Genomic DNA, 19,654 nt, shown 5'->3' on the forward strand with positions numbered 1-19,654 from the left:
TGTACTTAACAATGTTTAAAACCAGCAAAAGATTAGCGTCTAGAAAGTTCAAAGCCTGCTTACCAGCACATCAACAAACATCAGAAGGATGTGAAACTACACAAACAAAAGGCACATTTCCCTGTTGTTTTATTGTGCTTTGCCTCCATTTTGACTTCCCAATAGGAATTGCTTTGGACTGCCTGTTTTTATAAAATTGTTGCAGGTCTACCATTACCCTGGCTCACATTTTCTAGAGGACTTAAAAACCCTTTTAACAGTAAATTCCTGAAACTGTCATAAGAAGGAAAGCCATTAGAGAAATTCTAGAGAAATTCATGACGGTGGCCGGTAAGCCTGAAATGTCATCTGATACAGAGTTGAACGGAAGATTCTTGTGTTGTCTGGTCATGACAAAGCCGAGTTAAGATCCAAACTGTGAAGCATGGTATGCAGAGCAGAGACCTGAGAGGAATGATCAACACGTAGCACAAGGCAATGCCCGTGGCTACCCAGTGAAAAATGAGCCCGGTCTTCACTGTAAACAAGACACAGTGGTGAACTAACCATTGGGAGTGGCTCCCACAATAATTGCTGTCTCTCGGTGTAGCCTGTAGTCAACACCCAGCCTGTTGCTGGAGGGCTTCTCTCCAGGTTCCCCAAGCCCCGCAGTCCCACAATCCACTTATAAAATAATCATTCAGACGCTTATATCACTTATAAACTGTATGGCCATGGCAGGCTTCCTGCCAACTGTTCTTTTATCTTAAATTAACCCATTTTTACAAATCTATACCTTGCCACGTGGCTGGTGGCTTCCCGGAGTCTTCACATGCTGCTTGTCCTGGCGGTGGCTGCAGTGTCTCTCCCCTCAGCCTTCCACTTCCCAGAATTCTCCTCTCTCCTTGTCCCACCTACTTCCTGCCTGGCAACCTATTTCTTGCCTGGTCACTGGCCATCAGTGTTTTATTTATATATAGAGCAATATCCACAGCACTTCCCCTTTTCTTCTTTTTTTAAAAAGGAAGGTTTTAACTTTAAAATGGTAAAATTACATATAACAAAACAATTACCGAGCAAGAATTATAGTTACAATATTAAAGAAGATGTCCTATCTATCTTATATTTGTGAGTTTAAGGTTTTATGTCTAACTTATCTTTTATCATAACTGAGGAAATTACAACTATCTAGTTTTCAACCACATCAAAGACCTGAGAAGGAACATAATGGTACCTGAGAAATGGTAGATGGATGCAAGCAACTTTCGGGAATCTTGCAAAAGTAGACCAAGACAGCTGGCAGCCTGGACAGTCACCTAATGTTTCTCAGCATTGTTGGTGCATTCAAATTGGCTACAGGCCTAGAGTCTCTGACAGACCATTTTTAGAAGCAGGAATTCTGAGAGACCATCTTACCCTGTCTTGGCAGAGTACAGTGGTCGCTTTCCTTGTGTCCCGCTTGTCCAGAAAGGACAGCATTATATTTGTACTGTCAGCCATCAAGGCAAGGGCAGTTCTTTGCCCAGTAGGCCATTTTGTGCCAAGAAGACAAACTTCCCAATGGAAATGTCTTAGAAGCCCAACATTTTCTCGGGATCAAATTGGTGCAGCCAGGAGCAATTGTGTCTCATGTCAACAGAATTCTAAGTTATTTAAATGCCATATTCTCTAGGTCTATGAAGTGTTTGAAGATTATCTATCTATCTGAAATATATCTATGTATATCTAGAAGACTTAACTAACATGGCTACAAATATGATATCATAGATGACTAATTATTAATCTATTTTTAATTATCCATTACAATTTTAAATGAGTTACATAAACATAATACCTCAAACAAGAATAGAAATATATATATATATATATATATATATATATATATATATATATATATATATAGTATAACAAAATTAACTTTAAGTTTGTATCAATAAACTAAAATTTATACCAATGTAAAACATTTTAAACATAAACTAAAATCTATACCAATGTAAAACATTTTAAACAAGTTGTTCTTTAAAAGTAGGTTCATTAATCTACCCTTTTATCTTATCATCTCCATATCCTCCTATATATCTAATCATATCCCCTTTTTCTTTTTTAGAAAGAGATCACATTTATAATCAACCTGTTTTAAATAAAAATATTGTTTTTTCTCTGTCCCACACTAGAGGGCTCTTCTGATTTGGGACACAAGAATCTCTTAACCATTTTTTTTTAAAGCAATATGTCTGGGTTTAGAGGGGGAGTGAGCCAATTCCACCTCTAAAGCCAGCTTGGTATATTTGGGAATTTGGGCGTAGCATCTCTTACTACTTCCTGCTAGAGGGGGGTGCTGTGTAGCTTGATTTTTCCGCCTTGCCCACTGTCAGGACAAATCTTTGTCACCCGCCAGTCCCACAGCCGCTCAGACCCAACCAAATAAACACAGACACTTATATTGCTTGCAAACTGTATGGCCGTGGCAGGCTTCCTGCTAACTGTCCTTATCTTGCTAACTGTGCTTTTATCTTAAATTGATCCATTTCCATACATCTATACCTTGCCATGTGGCTGGTGGCTTACTGGCGTCTTCACATGCTGCTGGTCATGGCGGCGGCTGCAGTGTCTCCTTCTGCCTTTCTGTCCTTCCATTTCTCCTCTCTGTTAGTCCTGCCTATCTTTCCTGCCTAGCCACGGCCGATCAGGTTTTATTTATTAACCAATCAGAGCAACTTGACATACAGACCATCCCCCAGCACAGCCAAGTGCAGACCATCTCAAACACCTGCACTCAGGCCCATGGTCCTAATCATCCTCTATACGGACCTGCTGGGTAACGCCACAAAGAACCCAAGAAGGGCTCCCAAAGGACATACAGAACATCCCACAGCAGGCGCTGTATCTTATGGGGACGCAAAGGAAATTTTAAGCCTATGGGGTAGTCCTTGAGGCTGTATTGTGTGAACCAGTTGCCTTGAAACCGCTCTGGATGTTGGATCATCTGGGCCATGGTGTCACCGGAGGCCTTTCAGGGGGTCTTGGCTGGTGAAACCTGATGTATCTTAATCTGGAACAAATCCACAGCCTCTGGCTTTCTGTGGAAACAAAAGCAGAACCTCTTTTCCAAAGTAACATATCCTTATATCCAAATTTTGAAGTCAAGGTACCTTTAAAATATACATTTTGGCATAACTCAACAGCTTTTGTAATCAAATGTTTTTCTTCAGTTACGAATGTCAAAGAGAACATAATCCAGATTCCCTGTGTGGTAGCCATCTTTACCTGACTTATGTTTTATATTACCTTGAGCCTATTGCTATAAACTGCACCATTCTAAGACTGAAACAGCACTGTGGCTGCTGGCTCCGCCCACTTCAGCTTCCCAACATGGCAGTGGTACGTTTTCTGCCAGCTCTGGGAGTCATCAAGTCTCAGAAATAGTGGGTCTAAGCTTTTATCAAAGCAGCGTGTAGCCCAGAAACTTTTTTTTTTAAATACTAGTAAAGACTAAATCTACCACACAGCTTAATGTGCCGCTGGCAGACGCCTCATTCCCCCCATAGTGCCGGTCAAACACACACGCCAGGAACCCGCCAGTGCTCAAACCTGCGTTTTGCGGCGTCGAGCTGCTCATATGAGACAAGAAGCAGGAACCTGGTTTTGGCTCTGTTTAGAATTGGTTATTAAATATTCTCAGGTTTAAGGTGGAAACTCGAGCCGTTGGGCGCCATTTGTTGCTGGAGGGCTTCTCTCCAGGTTCCCCAAGCCCCGCAGTCCCACAATCCACTTATAAAATAATCACTCAGACGCTTATATCACTTATAAACTGTATGGCCGTGGCAGGCTTCCTGCCAACTGTTCTTTTATCTTAAATTAACCCATTTTTATAAATCTATACCTTGCCACGTGGCTGGTGGCTTACCAGAGTCTTCACATGCTGCTTGTCCTGGCGGTGGCTGCAGTGTCTCTCCCCTCAGCCTTCCACTTCCCAGAATTCTCCTCTCTCCTTGTCCCACCTACTTCCTGCCTGGCAACCTATTTCTTGCCTGGTCACTGGCCATCAGTGTTTTATTTATATATAGAGCAATATCCACAGCACCAGCCATTGGATTCTAACTGCTTTCCATCTTTCTTCTAGTCCCCTCTTCTCTACCCGCAGCTCCTTCCCACATTCTAGTTCAGTTGTTCGGGGCCCTTGCTGCTTTAAGAGCAGCCTATGCACTGGCTGCATGAGCAGCGTCTTCCCGTCAGTGGTGCTCGGCCTGACCCCAGTGAGCAGCCTGGAGTCACGTGATGGGGTTGAGACCCAGCACCCTTCTTAGGCAAGCTCCGCCTTTACAGTCCTCTGTGAGAATTTGCAGGACTGGAGAGATGGCTCAACAGCTCGGAGCACCCCCTGCTCTTCCAGAAGATCTGAGTTCCATTCCCAGCACCCACATTATGAAGGCTCAACACTCCCTGTGATTCTTGCTCCAGGACAGCTGACACCCTCTTCTGGCCTACACGGGTACCTGCACTCAGGTAGACATTCTCTCATAGACACACAGGCACACATTAAGAATAAAATCAATTCCTTTTTTTTTTTTTTAAAGAATTTGCCTGCTGGTTATATTTCTTAAATTTATTTTTTAAAAACTTTGAGACAGTGTGGTGTTACATAGCCCAGGCTGGACTGTACTCACTATATAATCCAGGGTGTTCTCAAACCTATTGCAATCCTCCTGCCTCAGCCTTCGAAGTGCCAGGATTACAGGCATAGGCATAGTGCACCACAGCCAACCTTATTTTTATTTTTTTATTTATTTATTTATTTATTTATTTTTGGTTTTTCGAGACAGGGTTTCTCTGTGTAGCTTTGCGCCTTTCCTGGAGCTCACTTGGTAGCCCAGGCTGGCCTCGAACTCACAGAGATCCACCTGGCTCTGCCTCCCGAGTGCTGGGATTAAAGGCGTGCACCACCAACGCCCGGCCTTATTTTTAAATTGATACTTTTATACTTATTCATGACACAAGCTTCATTGATTACAGCTATTTAGATAAATGTATCTTTAAATTTTATTTTAAAATTTTAACTAAAATATAATAACATCACTTCTCCCTTTTTTGTTTCTCCTCCAACCCCTCCCATGCTCCTCCTTACTCCCTTTAAAGTTGATGACCTCTCTGTGATTATCGTCTCTCTCTATATATCTGGTTAAGTTAATTTGAGTATGGCTTTTATACATACGGTTTCAGGGCTGATCGTTTCACATTGGATACCCCTGCACCAACAGCTTGGGGAAGATTTTGGAAGAGGGTACAGAAAGAACCAGGAAGTCAGCTGTGAGGTCCTGTCCCCTAGAAATGACAGGGAGGCCATGCCTAGACAAATGTATGTTTTACAGCTGTTTAGGTAAACGCATGTTTCCTCCACTGGGGAAACTGTTTCTGGGTTGTCGTAGGTGGGAACTGTTTAGAGAAGCTCACTCAGATAAGGAAAGCTGCTGTACACCAGCAACTGTTTTAATGATGTGTCTGTCAGTGGGCGGAGAGTCACGGACCTGAACAGAAAGATTGGACCTGCTGGCTGCTCTGTGGGTGACTCTGAAGAAGTAACACTCTTCTCTGACCTTGTCCCCCCTTTCACCTCCACCCTCCCTCCCTTAAAAAAATCCTTATTTATTTTGTGGTGGGAAGAGGGATGTGGAGACGAGAGGACAACTTGTTGTCTCTGTCCATTCACCAAATGTTCCTGGGGTCAGACCATTACTTACTCGACTATCTTGCTGGCCCCATCTAGCCATTTCCGGTGGGGACAGTGTACAGAAGCCTGAGCCTGTTGGTATGGTGGGCACTGTGACTTCTCAGACAGACTCTCCAGGATCTCTGTACCCAGTGGGCACTTCTGCTAAGAGGAATTCTGAAAGAAAAAAAAAGGAGGTGGAAGGTATTTTTATCTACTAGTCCTTAGGAACTTTTAAAAGAGGGTAGATTCTGTGGGGGTGGGGTGGGGTGGGATGGGGGTGGAATATGCCTCAACACCAGCAGCACCTGTGAAGTGGAGGCAGGAGGATCAGAAGTTCAAGGCCAGCCTCAGCTTCATAGCCAGTTGGAGGCTAGCCTGGGTCAGTTACACGAGGCTGTCTCAAAATTAAAAACAAAACAAAACGAAAAATCCCTTACAAAAAGGGTCAATAACGTTCCTATGTCCGTCTGTCTTTCTGTCCAACTGTTTCTACACGATCCCCTGCAAACTGTCCTTTGCCCTAGCTAACCCTGGGGCCTATTGAGCATTTACTTTAGCATATAGTTTTTTTCCCGTGTGATTCCTGTTGAAGAGAGGAAGCTCTAGGCGGGTTCTGTCCAAAATGTCCTGTCAACTTCAGGTGGAGGAGCACTGTAGTCTGGTTTCAGGCAGCGAGGGAGGGCAGGGCGGCCGCGGGGTCTGCTGCTTTGGGCTCTCCAGGGGCACGCTGACTCTGGCTGCCAGGTCCGCTCAGGTGCCTGGCTTCTTGCTTTCCACATGATTGCCCGACACCGCTATGATCCCACTCCTTGTCAGGGAAGTATCGGAATAAAGACTCTCCGTAATAAAGAAACCGGCCCTCAAGAACTTGTGGATTCCTAGGCCGAGGACTGCAATGCATTCATCCCTAGCACACAGCACGGGCATTTAACATGCCAGAATAGAAGTGGCCAAAGAAACCGGACAAGCCAGGTCTTGGTGGCACCTGTTTGTAATCCCAGCACCCAGGAGGCCGAGGCAGAAGAATGGCTCTGGGTTCGAGGCGAGTCCGGGCCACATAGCGAGCTCAAGAGAAATGCAAGGAACGTCTGCAGGGGTCAAACACTACTCTTGGAGAGGTCTGGGCATGGATGGGGGCAGGAGGGGTGGCGGAGGGCAGGGCTGGCGGGCGGCGCGACCGGGGGCGGGGTGAACAACGGGCGGCCTCGCGGCAGGCTCCCGGGGAGACTTCCCTTTATAAGGGCGTCTGCTCCGCCTGCCTCCCGCAGACACCGCAGGCGGAGCGGGGTGTCGGGACCTTGGGGATCTGGAGGATCGAGGCAGTGCGGGAGTCTCGTACGTCGGGGGCGATCGTGCCATGCCCGGAGGCGAGGAGGCGCTGGACCTGCCTGCGTGGAACCGCGCCCCAGACCGGGCTTGGGACCCCCACCACAGGTCGGTACTCCCCTGGGGCGCCACGTCTTCTGATCTCCTGGATTCGAGCGTCACGTCCTTCCGGGACTGCTCCAGCCGCGGTGTCCCTGCGCGCACACCTGGCCCCGTTCCGCCTCCTGCCCCGGGCTCTCCTCGGCCACGTAAAGTCCTTCGCGACACGGGCGGAGCAGCGCCCTGGGTTGTCCAGCTCTGGAGGAAGGCAGCGGCCACGGGTGGGGAAGCAGGGGCGTGACGGGAGAACAGGGCCACGTGTAGCGCCCGGGGCTCACACAGCCGCCTTTCTGCGGGACCCCAGGGCTGCAATCAGAGCACTGGATGGAAGGGTAAGAGGCTTTGGATCCCCCGAGGCTTCTTCCTTTTGGGGGCTGCTGTCCCGCGGGGCGGGAAATGAGCACGCAGTGGATCAGCTTTCCAACTCCCTCTAGTCGCCTGAGCCCTGGAAAGTTCCGAAGTGGGAGGGAGAGCTGGCCCTGCAACCTGACGGTTTTCCCAGGTAAAGGACCAGATGTTTTCTGGTTAAAGTCCTGGTGAGGCTTTTTTTGGAGACAGGACTCTGAAAGATCCTGGTTGGCTGAAGGATCCTGGTTGGCTCTACTGGAGCGTTCTTGCTACATTGGGCAGGCCCACGCTAACTGCTTGCACTTAGTTAAATAAGGCCAGGTTTTACCTTCCGGAACAAACAGGCCTTTTCTTAGGTAGGAAGGTTATGATGTGGTCAACCCTGGTTTCCCTAGCTCAATGAAAAAGCGTTCAGTCAAGCCAGATGGCTCTGCCAAGCGGCCCCTCCTAGGTGCTTAAACTTCTGCAGCAGCGCAGTTGAGCCGAGACATGAGGACAAAGTGGCCTTTGGCTCCTGGTTGCTGCTCTTAAAACAAATAGTGGTGGGCTGTTAAAGTTTTCTAAGGCAGCCAGGAGCCGCTCCTGCCTTCCCAGCAGGGAGCTCTCCAGGCCAGCAAGGAAAACTGAATCAGAAGGGAATTTGCCTGGTCTATGATGACTACCGAGGGGATAATTTTCTGCAAAGGGTAGCATAGATTTCCCAGATCTTTGAAAGACCAATGTTGAATTATACAACATTTGGTGGCGCTGGAGAGGCGATTCCCTGCAAGTTCAGGGACCAGGTTGGAGCCTCAACAACCTGGTGAAAATATGTGGCGCCTGTAATCCTAACGAGGGAGGGGCAGGAGACAGGAGGGCCCTCAGAGTTCTCTGGCCAGCCAGTCTCCCCTAATTTTGGAGCTCCATAACAATGGGAGACCCTGTCTCAAAAGAGGTCTGTGTTGTTCCTGAGGATGCCTCACAAGGTTGTCCCCACATGCACAGCATGTGCACACTTGCATGAATACACACGCATCCACGAAAAAATGGTGCAACTTTGACAACTGTAACAGTTGTGAATGTCACATCAAGACGACTAATGCCACGCAATCTGCAAACTACCTCTCTGAAAGTAGAGGAGTTCATTTTATTTTTTATTTTTGGTTTTCTGAGACAGGGTTTCTCTGTGTAGTTTTGGTGCCTGTCCTGGATCTTGCTCTGTAGACCAGGCTGGCCTCGAATTCACAGAGATCCACCTGGGTCTGCCTCCCAAGTGCTGGGATTAAAGGCGTGTGCCACCACTGCCGGCCTGAGTTTCTTTTTAATAGGTCACATGGGTGGAAGTTGAGCACCCACTTCTCTGTGTTATTCCTAAATGCACTGTCCTAAAACCTACGGAGCAAGCCGGGCGGTGGTGGCACACGCCTTTAATCCCAGCACTCGGGAGGCAGAGCCAGGCGGATCTCTGTGAGTTCGAGGCCAGCCTGGGCTACCAAGAGAGTCCCAGGAAAGGCGCAAAGCTACACAGAGAAACCCTGTCTCAAAAAACAAAAAAACAAACAAAAAAAAAAAAAACAAAAAAAAAAAAAAAAGCAAACTACGGAGCAAATGCCTCTGCATTTATGGCCTCACTGTCCTCCGTTTGGCCTGGAAAATGGATGTGCTCATATTGGGTGTGATGCATAACCTTTGGTTTTATTTTTATTTGACGTTGTTTTTTCTAGCACATTTCATTCAGGGCTTAAATGGTTTTTGACATGTTCCATGTCTTCAGAAACTGTGTGCGTTGCTAAAGGACACACAGACTTGGAAGTTCATGGAAACCGCTTTTGAAGGCTTGTAGATGTGAAATATACCATAGGAAGGTGCCTGGCTGTCCAATATACTGGTGGAAGATCAGACAGTGTTGCTGTAAACTGAGAACGGAAGGGAGGTGATGCAAGAGGTGGAAAAATTACCTGTGGATATCAGGATGCAAATTCTGATATTTTGTGTACAAGGGACGAAGAACGCAGCTCTGCCTGGAAGCTGGCTGTGGACTCTGCACTGTTAGGTGCTGCTCACAGCATCCACGCCATTCTAAGTCAACAGCACACAGCTGGACCAATTTGATAGGTTTTCCTTGTAGAGTCTGAATTCTGCTAAGATTTTCGCTCATCTGCCTCTTTAAATCCCAAGAGATGTAAACACCTGTCCACCTGGACTTTCCCCCGGGCACGCCCTTCCCACTCAATCTTCCTCAAGGCTCTATGGCCAGGATCTGTTTAAAAAGCACCTTTGATGTACCCTCCCACAGTGAGGCTTTCACATTCTCCTCTGTCAAGGAGGATGGTTTTTATAAAAAAAAAAAAAAAGTAACAACTTCAAAGTCCACCAACAAAGGGAGAGGACTTGGAACCCATTTGGAGCTGAGCACCGGGGGATGCAGAACCGAAAGTCAGGGACACACACATTTAGAAGCTAATCTCTCTGCCCAATGGCTCTGTCGGTGACATGAAACCTAAATTAAGACTGGTTTTGAAACTTGGTGGGAAAACCAAGCCGACAGCCAGGTGTCTTCTTGTGGCTGAGGTTTGTGAGTAAAAACAGCTGCTAAAGAAAACCAAAACTAAAGTGAGCCATCTTCAGCTGGGCCTCGGAGTTAGGTTCCGAATATCACTTCTGAGGAGTGAAATCATTCTTTAGAGCATCACCCGTGTCTCATATGGAGAAAAGTAACTTCATTCCCAGGAGTAGTGCTTTTCTTAAATCCATATGTTTGGTTGTGTGTCTGTGTGTGTAAGTGCCCACGGGGGCCAGAAAGGGCTTCTTATCCCTTGGAGCTGGAGTAACAGGTGATTGTGAGCTGTCTGAAGGGAATGCCAGGATCCGTGCTCAGATTCTCGGGAACAGCAGCAGCAAGCGCTTTTCACCTTGGAGCCGCTGTTCCCGCCCCAGACACATCAGAAAGCAGAATATAGCATTCTCTTCAGCGTGGATTGTGCCGATCTGTGTTCACTAGCTTCTGCAGCCACTTGGACTTCCCCTCCAAGGTCTTTTCTGACCAGTATGCACAGAACCCCTGTTCTGTTTTGAGCCTGGTCCTGAGCTCCCTGGTCCTGGGCTCCCTGGCCCCGGGCTCCCTGGTTCCAGGCTCTTTCTCCCTGATGAGGGGAGACTTCTTTGTAGACACAGGTATCCAATTTCCTCCTCAAATGGCTAACTTCATTTCTTCTCTTTCAAAAGTTATCTTTATTTTTTTTCTTTCTTTGAAGTATGCCTTCATGATTTCAGCTAAAGAATTCTGCTGGGTAGTAATTAGTAACTCATGAGGCCAAAGATTCTGCTGGTGGCTGTAGCTTGTTCTACCCCTCTGATCTTTCAGCTTTCACCCCAATATCTGGCTCCGTTTAGCAATTCGTGTTGGAGTTGATGTCCTAATTTTTGAAGATGCATGGTTTAAATGATGGACTTTAAGAAGAGAATCCTGTTACCCATTCCTCACTTCCAGGAGATGTGACCCACTAAGAGACTCACAGTCTTGGCAAGCAGGACCTTGGTAATAGACACTTGTTGAAAACTTGAGGAGATGAAGGGTTAGTTGGGGTACGCCATCATTGCAGCCATGGTCCTCAGCTGTCAGAGCCTGCAGTTTTGAGAAGAGGCCCCAGGGGCCGATTCTTCACTGTTTTCAGAAGGAGTGTGACTTGAGAACAAGCACTTTGAACACGCGTGACTCTACTTCTGCATTCCTGGTAGTCTGAGGCGATGAAGAGGAAGGCAGGGATGGTTTCACAGGAACTCAGTGGCACAGTGTTATTCAGGGAAATCCTGAACATTCTGCGTGTTAAGAGCACTAGCGGGCGATGGAAACGAAAGCCCCTTCAGGCTTCCTTGAAATAAGGGAAGGGAATGCCTAGTCCCCTGATGCACACTGCACGCCTTACTTTGACCGTAATTGAAGTCACTTTAACTTGTGGTAGTAACTAGATAATTCTCATGTTAATCACCAACACTGAAGAAAATAGAGAAAACTGAGGGAAATTAAGATCTTCTGTGAAACACTTCCCAGAGGTCTTGTGGGTGGGCAACGCTTATTCATTTTTTGTTTGCTAGCTCTAGATTTTTTTTTAGCTCTATATTTTAAAAAGTTGAAATATGGAAACAAACACTGACATTTTCAGAAATAACGAGATTATACTATATTTATTTTATGATTAAAATGTAACAATGTAACAGGCATTTACTGGCTCATACACAGTCTCTAGGCTGGTTGCAGTGATTATTTTTATAATCATCTTAATAAATAACAATTACAAAATTTGTAGAAAAATACATAAAACATTGGTTCCTTGATCATACAAACACTCATAAATAATTAACAGAGTGACTTTTTAGTACTTACATTTCTCCCAATACAGTTTTCTCTGGATTTGATACAAAAGAGTTAAGCTGGATTTGTGCCGACCTGATTGCTATTTGATTTTAGGGAGTAAATGCCCACCTGATTTCCAGATCCTTTGCCTGTAGCTGGACTGTCTTTTTCTTATTAATAGTTTGGGCTGTTAGTAACCCAGTACCTGTTAGTAACAGCACTAAGTTTTTGGCTACTTCAGTATCTTGCAGACCTTTTCTGAGTCTGCCTTCTGACTCTGCTTGTGTGTGAGTCTGTTTGTGTGTGTGTGTGTTTGCATGTATGTGGATGCACAGGGGTGTGTAGGCCTGAAGCTGACATCAATGTCTTCCTCAGTCACTCTGTGCTTTTTGTTTATTGAGGCAAAGCCTCTCATTGAAGCTGGAGCAGTCCTGTTAGTCAGCTTATCTAAGGGACCAGCTTGCCCAGGGGCCCCTGCTTCTGCTTCCAGAGTGCTGGGATTACAGATGGACTCACACCCGCCTGACTTTTGCACGCTTCTGGGGTCTGAACCCTGACTCTCCCACTTGCTCGGGGAGCACTTTACCCCCCAGCCATCCTCCAGCCCGCTGTCTTTTGACTCTTTGAAGTGTTAAACTTGGAGGCCGCGTTGTTCTGCCAGGCTTTTCCACGCCTTCTGAGCTTGGCTGTTCTTAGAAAGACACACCAAATTATTTTTCTAAATTCTGTATCTGATTTATCCACCGATTTTATTTTTTAATGCTGTTGTTTTTCCTTTTTTGTATTCTGTTTCTGGAAGGACTCTTGGGCCCAAAGAGCAGATCACCGTGGCAGTAATTTATCTAGCTGATTCTTTAAAAAAAAAAAAAGAAAGAAAGAACATCCCCCCCCCCCAAAGAAAACACCAAAAAACCAGGATTAGTGAGTAAGCTAAAGCAGCATTTCTATCAGCAGATCGGCCACCTAACCACCTAGAGCCTTCTGCTCATCTTGGCTAAGCATGGCTGCGTTCTTTCAATCAGTCGTCCTTCCTAATATTCCCCTTTCTGTTGTTACGTAGTTAATATTACTGCTGCTGTGCTTTGATTTTAAAGGACACTGACTGCCGAAACGTTTATGTAGGCAGAGTAGTCGCCTCCTTCATTGAGTCATTTCATTTCTTCCAAACGATACTCATTGAATACCTGCTGTGTGTTAGGCAGTCTGCTGTACGCTGCCAGGCACAGTGGAGCAGGGCTTAGGGAAAGCTCTCATAGGAGAACCAGTTGTGACATTGAATCGGAGGAAAAGAAAGGTTACACAAGAAATAGAGGCCACATGCAGTAATGTGGGCATGAGTAGCTGAGCCTCTCTAACTGGGCTGTAATCCCAGCTATTTGGGAGGCTGAGGCAGGAGGATCTCTAGTTCAAGACCTGCCTAGGTAACAGGGTGAGTTTAAGGCTCCTGTGGACAACTTAGTGAGACCCTGTATCAAATAGAAAGTAAGAAAGGGTTGGGGTCTAGCCTGTGGCCGAGCACTTGCTTACCGTGTTTAAGGTGGAGAGTCCAGTGCCCAGTCCTGCAAGGAAAACCCCCAATGGCCTCTGTACAAAGGTCACATCTGAGCTGAGAAACTCCCAAGGACAGGAAGGATCCAGATGTGCAAAGAGCCTGGAAAACAGCAAGTGCAGACCCCCAAGTGGGGGCAATGTTCCAGAGCCAGGGGTGGCTCTAGGGGCAGTGAGGAAGCAGAGTGCAGTGTGGGAAGAAGTGGACTGGGGTCTCACAAGCAGTGCCAGGAAGAGGTAGGAGGCTCAGTGTTTATTCTGAGAGGAGCAGAAAGTCCCAGGGGTGCTGTCAGCTGGAAAATGACGCCTGACTTAGGAAATGAGCCGAAATCAATTTAAAGGTAACTAAGTCGGTCTTAAGCCTCCCCCTCTAGCTGTGATGTGGGGCACTGGGAAGGCATGCCTGTGATCAAGTGAGGGAGAAGATGCTTCAGGCACGGAGGGGCTATCGGAGGAGCAGATCTGAGAGCACTTGGGATGCAGATTTGATGTGAGGGTGGATGCTTCTCAGTGGTAGAACTTGGGAATCTAGCTGAGATCCTGATTCCCACTTCAGACCTCATGCCAACTGGGGCCCAAATGTCTAGGAGCTAGGGCCTGGTTGGCTCTACCATGTGGCTGGCAAGGAACCATAGAAGTGTCTAGATGAAAGTCACGGGTGGCTGCCCTGAGTAGGCAGGGAGAGGATAGGTTTGGAGATTCTAGACATGTGAGTGGAGTTTCCAGAAAGGAGTGGGTAAGGAACAAGGCGGGGGGCGGAGGAACGGAAAGCCCCTCAAGGGAATAGTGTTTGCAGGCCCAGGATTGGATGAGCTCTTCTAGAATACAGGACAGATAACAGAAGAGCTGCTGGACCATGCCCTGGCATTTAAAGGTCAGACAGAAGAGAAGCCACTGAGGGAGACTGAGGGGGCTGGGTGAGGTGGGAAGGAAGCCAAAGACATAAAATGTTCCAGAAGTTGAGAGAATGGCTGTGCCAGAAAGAGGGCATTTAGCTGTTGAATGCTGCTTAGCCACCACACCCAGATCTGTTGGGGGATCAGTGGGCTGTTTACCCTGAAAAAGTTTTATGGAGCAAGAGAAAAGGGAACCAGCTGATGGGTTCTGTTCACCTGACTGTGACAGAATACCCAACAGAAGCAGCTTCAGGTAAGGAGGGCTGGCTTCTGCTCATAGTTGTAGGTTACAGTCTATCACGGCGGGGAAGTCGAGGCTGCAGGAGCAGGAGGCAGATGGTCACATGCATCACGGTCAGGAAGAGAGAGATGAACGCTGGTGCTCAGCTCACTTTCTCCTTTTTATTCAGCCGGGACCTCAGCCCGGGCAACAGTGACAGCCACAGTCAGGGTGGGTCTTTCCACCTCAATGAATTCCTCACAGACATGCTCAGGGGTTCCTCTCCTGGGTGACTCGATTCTCAGGCCTGTGGTTTCCTTCCTTCTTATTCTGATCACACAAAAACATAGAAGTCTCCTGAATTTATGCATTAGGTGTTTTACCAAGATGCCATGTATTTTCCGATGAAGTCAAATTAGACCTTCCTTTAGCATTCTTCCATTCCTGATCATTCTACAGGCCAGTCATTAGTCCTTAAGAAATACTAACTCGGGTGTCAAGAAGGAATAACAGGCAGAGGTCTCAGTAGAAAGCAGTTTTATTTTTTATTTTTTTTATTGGGGCCAGTCTTGAGCTCAGGGTACTTAACTTGCTTCCTTGGTAGCAGGAGGAGGTAGCAACAGGCCACTCCACAAGGTGGCCAGCCATTAGAATCATCTGTCATTTTGTCAGGCAGAGTAAGGGTCACCTAAGGGGAAGTTCAAAACCGTAGCAGCCTGGAGTGGTCGCATCTTTGCCAGCAGGATGCCATCATTGTACCTGGTGTGTGCATTTTTCAGAAGCAAAGGTCAAGAGCCTTCGTCTTAGTCCCACAGTGAAATTTGGGGTTATGATCCCAGTACAGTATAGCATTATTGGTAATTGCTTTTCAAAATGTCACGCTTCCACTTACTGGTTCAATAAAGCTCGAGTTGCCCTTAGTCATGTGGTAACCCTAAGCCCGGCCACCATGTGGTCCCGATTACTTAGGGAGGGTAGGCTTTCTTACGAGCCAGCACATTGGTGGCCTGCTTCCCTTTTCTTCCCACTACCTGACTAGCCTCAGGCTTCATCTTATATCCACATTCTCTAGCATTTATTCAACTCATGATCTGACCAAGTATCTGCTCTATTCCATATTTTATTTTAACGCTTATGGATACTGTGTTTTCCACAACGGGTAATTTGGTCTTCGACAGTGTTATTTAGTAAGCTTATAAAAATTCCAGGGCTAGGAATATGGTTCAGCCAGGAAAGGGCTTGCTACACAAGCCCGAGGACCTGAGCTCAAGCCTTAGAATCTACAAAAGCCAGGTGTGGGGGCTCCAGCCTAGGATCCTAGTGTTGGTGGGACAGACACAGGAAGATCCTTAGGACTCTCTGGCCAGCTTGTTTAGTCTACTCTTTGAGTTCCAGCTTCAGGGAGAGGTGATTTCTTCTTCTCCTCCTTCCTTCTCCTTCTCCTTCTCCTTCGTCTTCTTCTCCTTCATCATCACCATCGTCATCATCATCATCACTATCACCACCATCATAGTGAGGGAGATACCTGATCAACCTCTGGCTTCCACATGTGCATGCCTATGTGCGCACACACATAAATGTATACACACATGTGTACACACAGTCTGGATCATGCATTTCCTTTGACTTAGTTAAACTAATCATTTATAAGTGCTGTAATTGTCCTGATGGGTTTCTTGCCGTTTCAGCGTGTGGCATCACTAGATCTGCCCAAGTTCCTATTCCTGAAGCAGCGTCAGAGCTGTTCTTACCTCCCCTCATTAGAGGCTTTTGTCCTTTTTCTGAACTTGTTGCTGTTGGTTAGCCTTGCTGGCGAGACTGGCAGCATTTCGGCTGCCTTCTGACCTGGTTCTGACGTAGTGAATGCAGTTTTCAGGCCCCTCATACTCATCTCCCAGCTGGTGTTCCCCACCAGAGGGTGCTGGGAACGTGTCTGTCAAATGAATGGATGATTTTGCCCGGACATATTGCCCACTTTCCTTTTACTTTTTAGTTTTTCCGTCTCTTTGCTTCACGCCCCTCTACTGTGGCTACAGCAACGCCTGTGCCTTCACAATACCCTCACCTGCCAGGCAGCCGGGCAAAACTGTGAACTGGGAAGAGGGCACCAAGAAAGACTATCCGGGAAAGTCTCATTAACTCACACATTTAAACTTTTCCTTTGAGATACTAGAATTTTTGAACCCAAATATCATTTACTTTTCTCCAAAATTTAGATGCTTTAAGATCTAAGTCAAATTCATCTTGAATATTCATTATGTCAACTAACTTTTTTTTTTTTCTGTATTTCTGTCATTCTACCAACTGGTCCCACCCCACTGATTCTTTCCTGTGTTTTGTAGATTGACTGGCTCCGGGGATGGGGGTGCCTTTGAACATGTTTAATCCTCCCCAGCACTAGAAACATGGTAACGCCTAGTGAGTTAAGGAACAGGTCTGGAAGGACATGGTAGTTTAGATAAGTCACGCTGAGTTTCACTTTCATATTTTGCTACCTCTTGTTACATTGGTACTTCAAAACTTTGTTGCTTTTGCTATCTTTTTCTGGTTTGCCTGAGGCTTCTGAGTGTGTGTGTGTGTGTGTGTGTGTGTGTGTGTGTGTGTGTGTGTGTGTGTGCACTATGTCTTGGGCATGCCCCTGGAAATGAGAGTAAAGCATCATCATGACTGGCACTTTTCATGTCCGTTCTAGGACACCAGACTCATTTCCTGCTTACCAGGCAAGCACTTTAGCAGCTGTACGCTCTCCGAAGCTCTGAAGCCTTCTTACTGGAGGATCTTTGGGTAACCAGGCTCTAAAGCGCCTTTATGAGGACGTTGTTCTCAGGCTCAGGGAAGATGATACTCGGTCCCTCCACCTTCCCAGTCAAGTGCTCTGGTGTTATGAGCATGATAGGGTTCTCCTTGCTTTCTGAACCCTTAACCTCACAGTCAGAACTTGTCTGGAATCATGGGGACACTGAGGTTCAACCCTTGCTCACCCACTTGAAAATAATATGCTCCCAAGTCTCTCCTGCTGGAGCTTGAGCACATGACCTTCAAAGAACCTGCTCATCCCCATGTCCTGTCCTAAGCACCCAGTCCACAGAGGAAGTCACTATTCAGTCAGTCAGGCCAACTAAGGAGTTGCCTATAGCATGCTCAAGGCAAACACATTCGTAAAGTCTTTCTTGAGATAGCCTGTAGCTCAGGCTGGCCTGGAACTCACTATCTAGCTCAGGTTGGCCTAGGAGTCCTTAAAATCTTCTTGTCTCAGCTTGTGGAGTGCTGAGCTTATAGACATGACCACCATGCCCAGCTTCATCATTTGAAATGAGACTCATAGTATCTGATTTCTCACTATTTAAAACAAAACAAAAGGTATTTTGTTTATTAAAGTTTATCTTTTAGATATTTTACCCACACTGTATGGCATTCAAGGCTGATTTCTTTTCCTTTTAACTTTATGTGTATGGGTGTTTTACCTGCATATAGCTCTGTGCACTGTATGTGTGCAGTACCCGCAGAGGCTAGGGGAGGGCATTGGATCCCCTAAGGCTGAAGACAGACAGTAGTTAGCCACAATATGGGTGCTGGGAATTGAACCTGGGCCCTCTGGAAGAGCAGTCAGTGCTGTTAACCACTGAGCCATCTCTCCAGACTCAGCAAGGCTCTTTTCTAAGGTGTCCGTCCAGTCCTCACACACGCAGTGGTGCATACTCAGTTTCTGCGGCATGTTAAGCCATTTCATTACTCGATTACCATTGGTCTGGTTCTGTTTAATTAGGTTCTGGGAATACCCTACAAATTACACATTAGATGATGAGTCCCTGAGGCTCATCCAGTGCAAATCCCAGGACACAGCTTGGAATCCCCAGACTCAAGAAACCCAACACTTTAAAGTACCCCAGTCACCTAGATTTGAGTCCTACTGGCCTGGTTTATGGCTAGCATGTCTGGGGACGAGGTTGCTTTTTCAGTTCCTCTTTCTTTAGAAATATGGTATGGAGTCAACCTGGTCTTCAGGGTAGCCTTAGGAGTGGTTTCTCAGTCTACTTCCTCAGAGGGAAGTGCTTTGGGGCACGCATCTGCACGAGAGGAGAATCTGCTGTCAGCTCAAGGTGGGATCTGGCCTGAGCTCTGGTTTCTTGGTCCCCTTTCTGGAAACCACACACTCACAAAGTCCCGGAGTGTCTGAGTGGCAGTTGGCAACAACTGTGGACACATGGTGAGATTGCCCCAGGGGCCCTCTACTGTTAGAGCCTGGAGTCTCTACAGTTCTTCCCATCCACCTTCAAATGCACGGACCTTCTGTAGGAACTTTTTCTCCATCTCTTTCTCTGCACTGGCTGGCTTTGTGTCAACTTGACACAAACTAGAATCATTAGAGAGGAAGAAGCCTCTGTGACATGAATCGTAAAAGGTCTTTTAATAAAAATCTGGAGCCAGATATCGGGGGTGAAAGCTGAAAGGTCTTAGAAAGCAGAACAAGCCACAGCTAACCTCACCTCACCAACTCCTCAGTCAATCCTGTTTCCTCAGATGGGTAGCTTCTGAGTCCTCACCCGGAAGGTTCTCAGCTGAACTGCTTTAATTCCTGTTTCCTTGCACCTTACATACCTTTCTCTGCCCAGCCATGTCACTTCCTGGGATTAAAGGTGTGTGTGCTTCCCGATACTGGGATTAAAGGTGTATGCCTGGCTGGCTCTGTTTCCAGTGTGGCCTTAACTCACAGAGATCCAGGTTCTCTCTGCCTCCTTAGTGATATGATTAAAGGTGTGTGCCATCACTGTCTGGCCTCTATGTCTAATCTAGTGGCTGGCTCTGTCCTCCGATCCTCTGGCAAGCTTTATTGGGGTACACAATTATCACAATAAGCCTCAGTTGAGGAAATGCCTTCATGAGATCCAGCTGTAGGGCATTTTCTCAATTAGTGATAAAAAATGGGGGAGGGCCCATGGTAGGTTCTATAAGAAAGCAGACTGAAGAAGCCAGGAAAAGCAAACCAGTAATCAGCTTTCCTCCATGTTCCTGCTGTGTTTGAATTCTTGTCTGGACTTCCTTCAGTGGAACAGCAATGTGGAAGTATAAGCTGAATAAACCCTTTCCTCCCCAATTTGCTTTATGGTCATGGTGTTTCCTCACAGCAACAGAAACCCTAACTAAGACACACTCACTCTCATCTTCTTTCTTCACTTTTCTCCCTCCCTCCCTCC

The 19,654-nt window shown here is 46.6% G+C and overlaps 1 protein-coding gene across 5 annotated transcripts in view; it reads left to right on the plus strand.

Annotated features, from left to right (window-relative positions):
• The first annotated feature begins 6,933 nt into the window (after positions 1-6,933).
• Mcoln2 (mucolipin TRP cation channel 2) overlaps positions 6,934-19,654 on the plus strand; it is a 53,406-nt gene continuing 40,685 nt past the window's right edge. For 2 of the 5 annotated variants that reach the window (XM_076575125.1, XM_076575126.1), the window contains exon 1: positions 6,936-7,123. In XM_076575125.1, coding sequence (XP_076431240.1) covers positions 7,047-7,123 — 77 coding nt within the window. In that variant the 5' untranslated portion in view covers positions 6,936-7,046. Of the gene's footprint in view, positions 7,124-7,272; positions 7,447-19,654 lie in introns of those variants that run through there. The other 3 variants (XM_076575122.1, XM_076575121.1, XM_076575123.1) reach the window with 3 other exon arrangements.

This window comes from Peromyscus maniculatus, chromosome 6 (assembly GCF_049852395.1).
Source record: "Peromyscus maniculatus bairdii isolate BWxNUB_F1_BW_parent chromosome 6, HU_Pman_BW_mat_3.1, whole genome shotgun sequence".
Classification (NCBI taxonomy): Eukaryota; Metazoa; Chordata; class Mammalia; order Rodentia; family Cricetidae; genus Peromyscus; species Peromyscus maniculatus.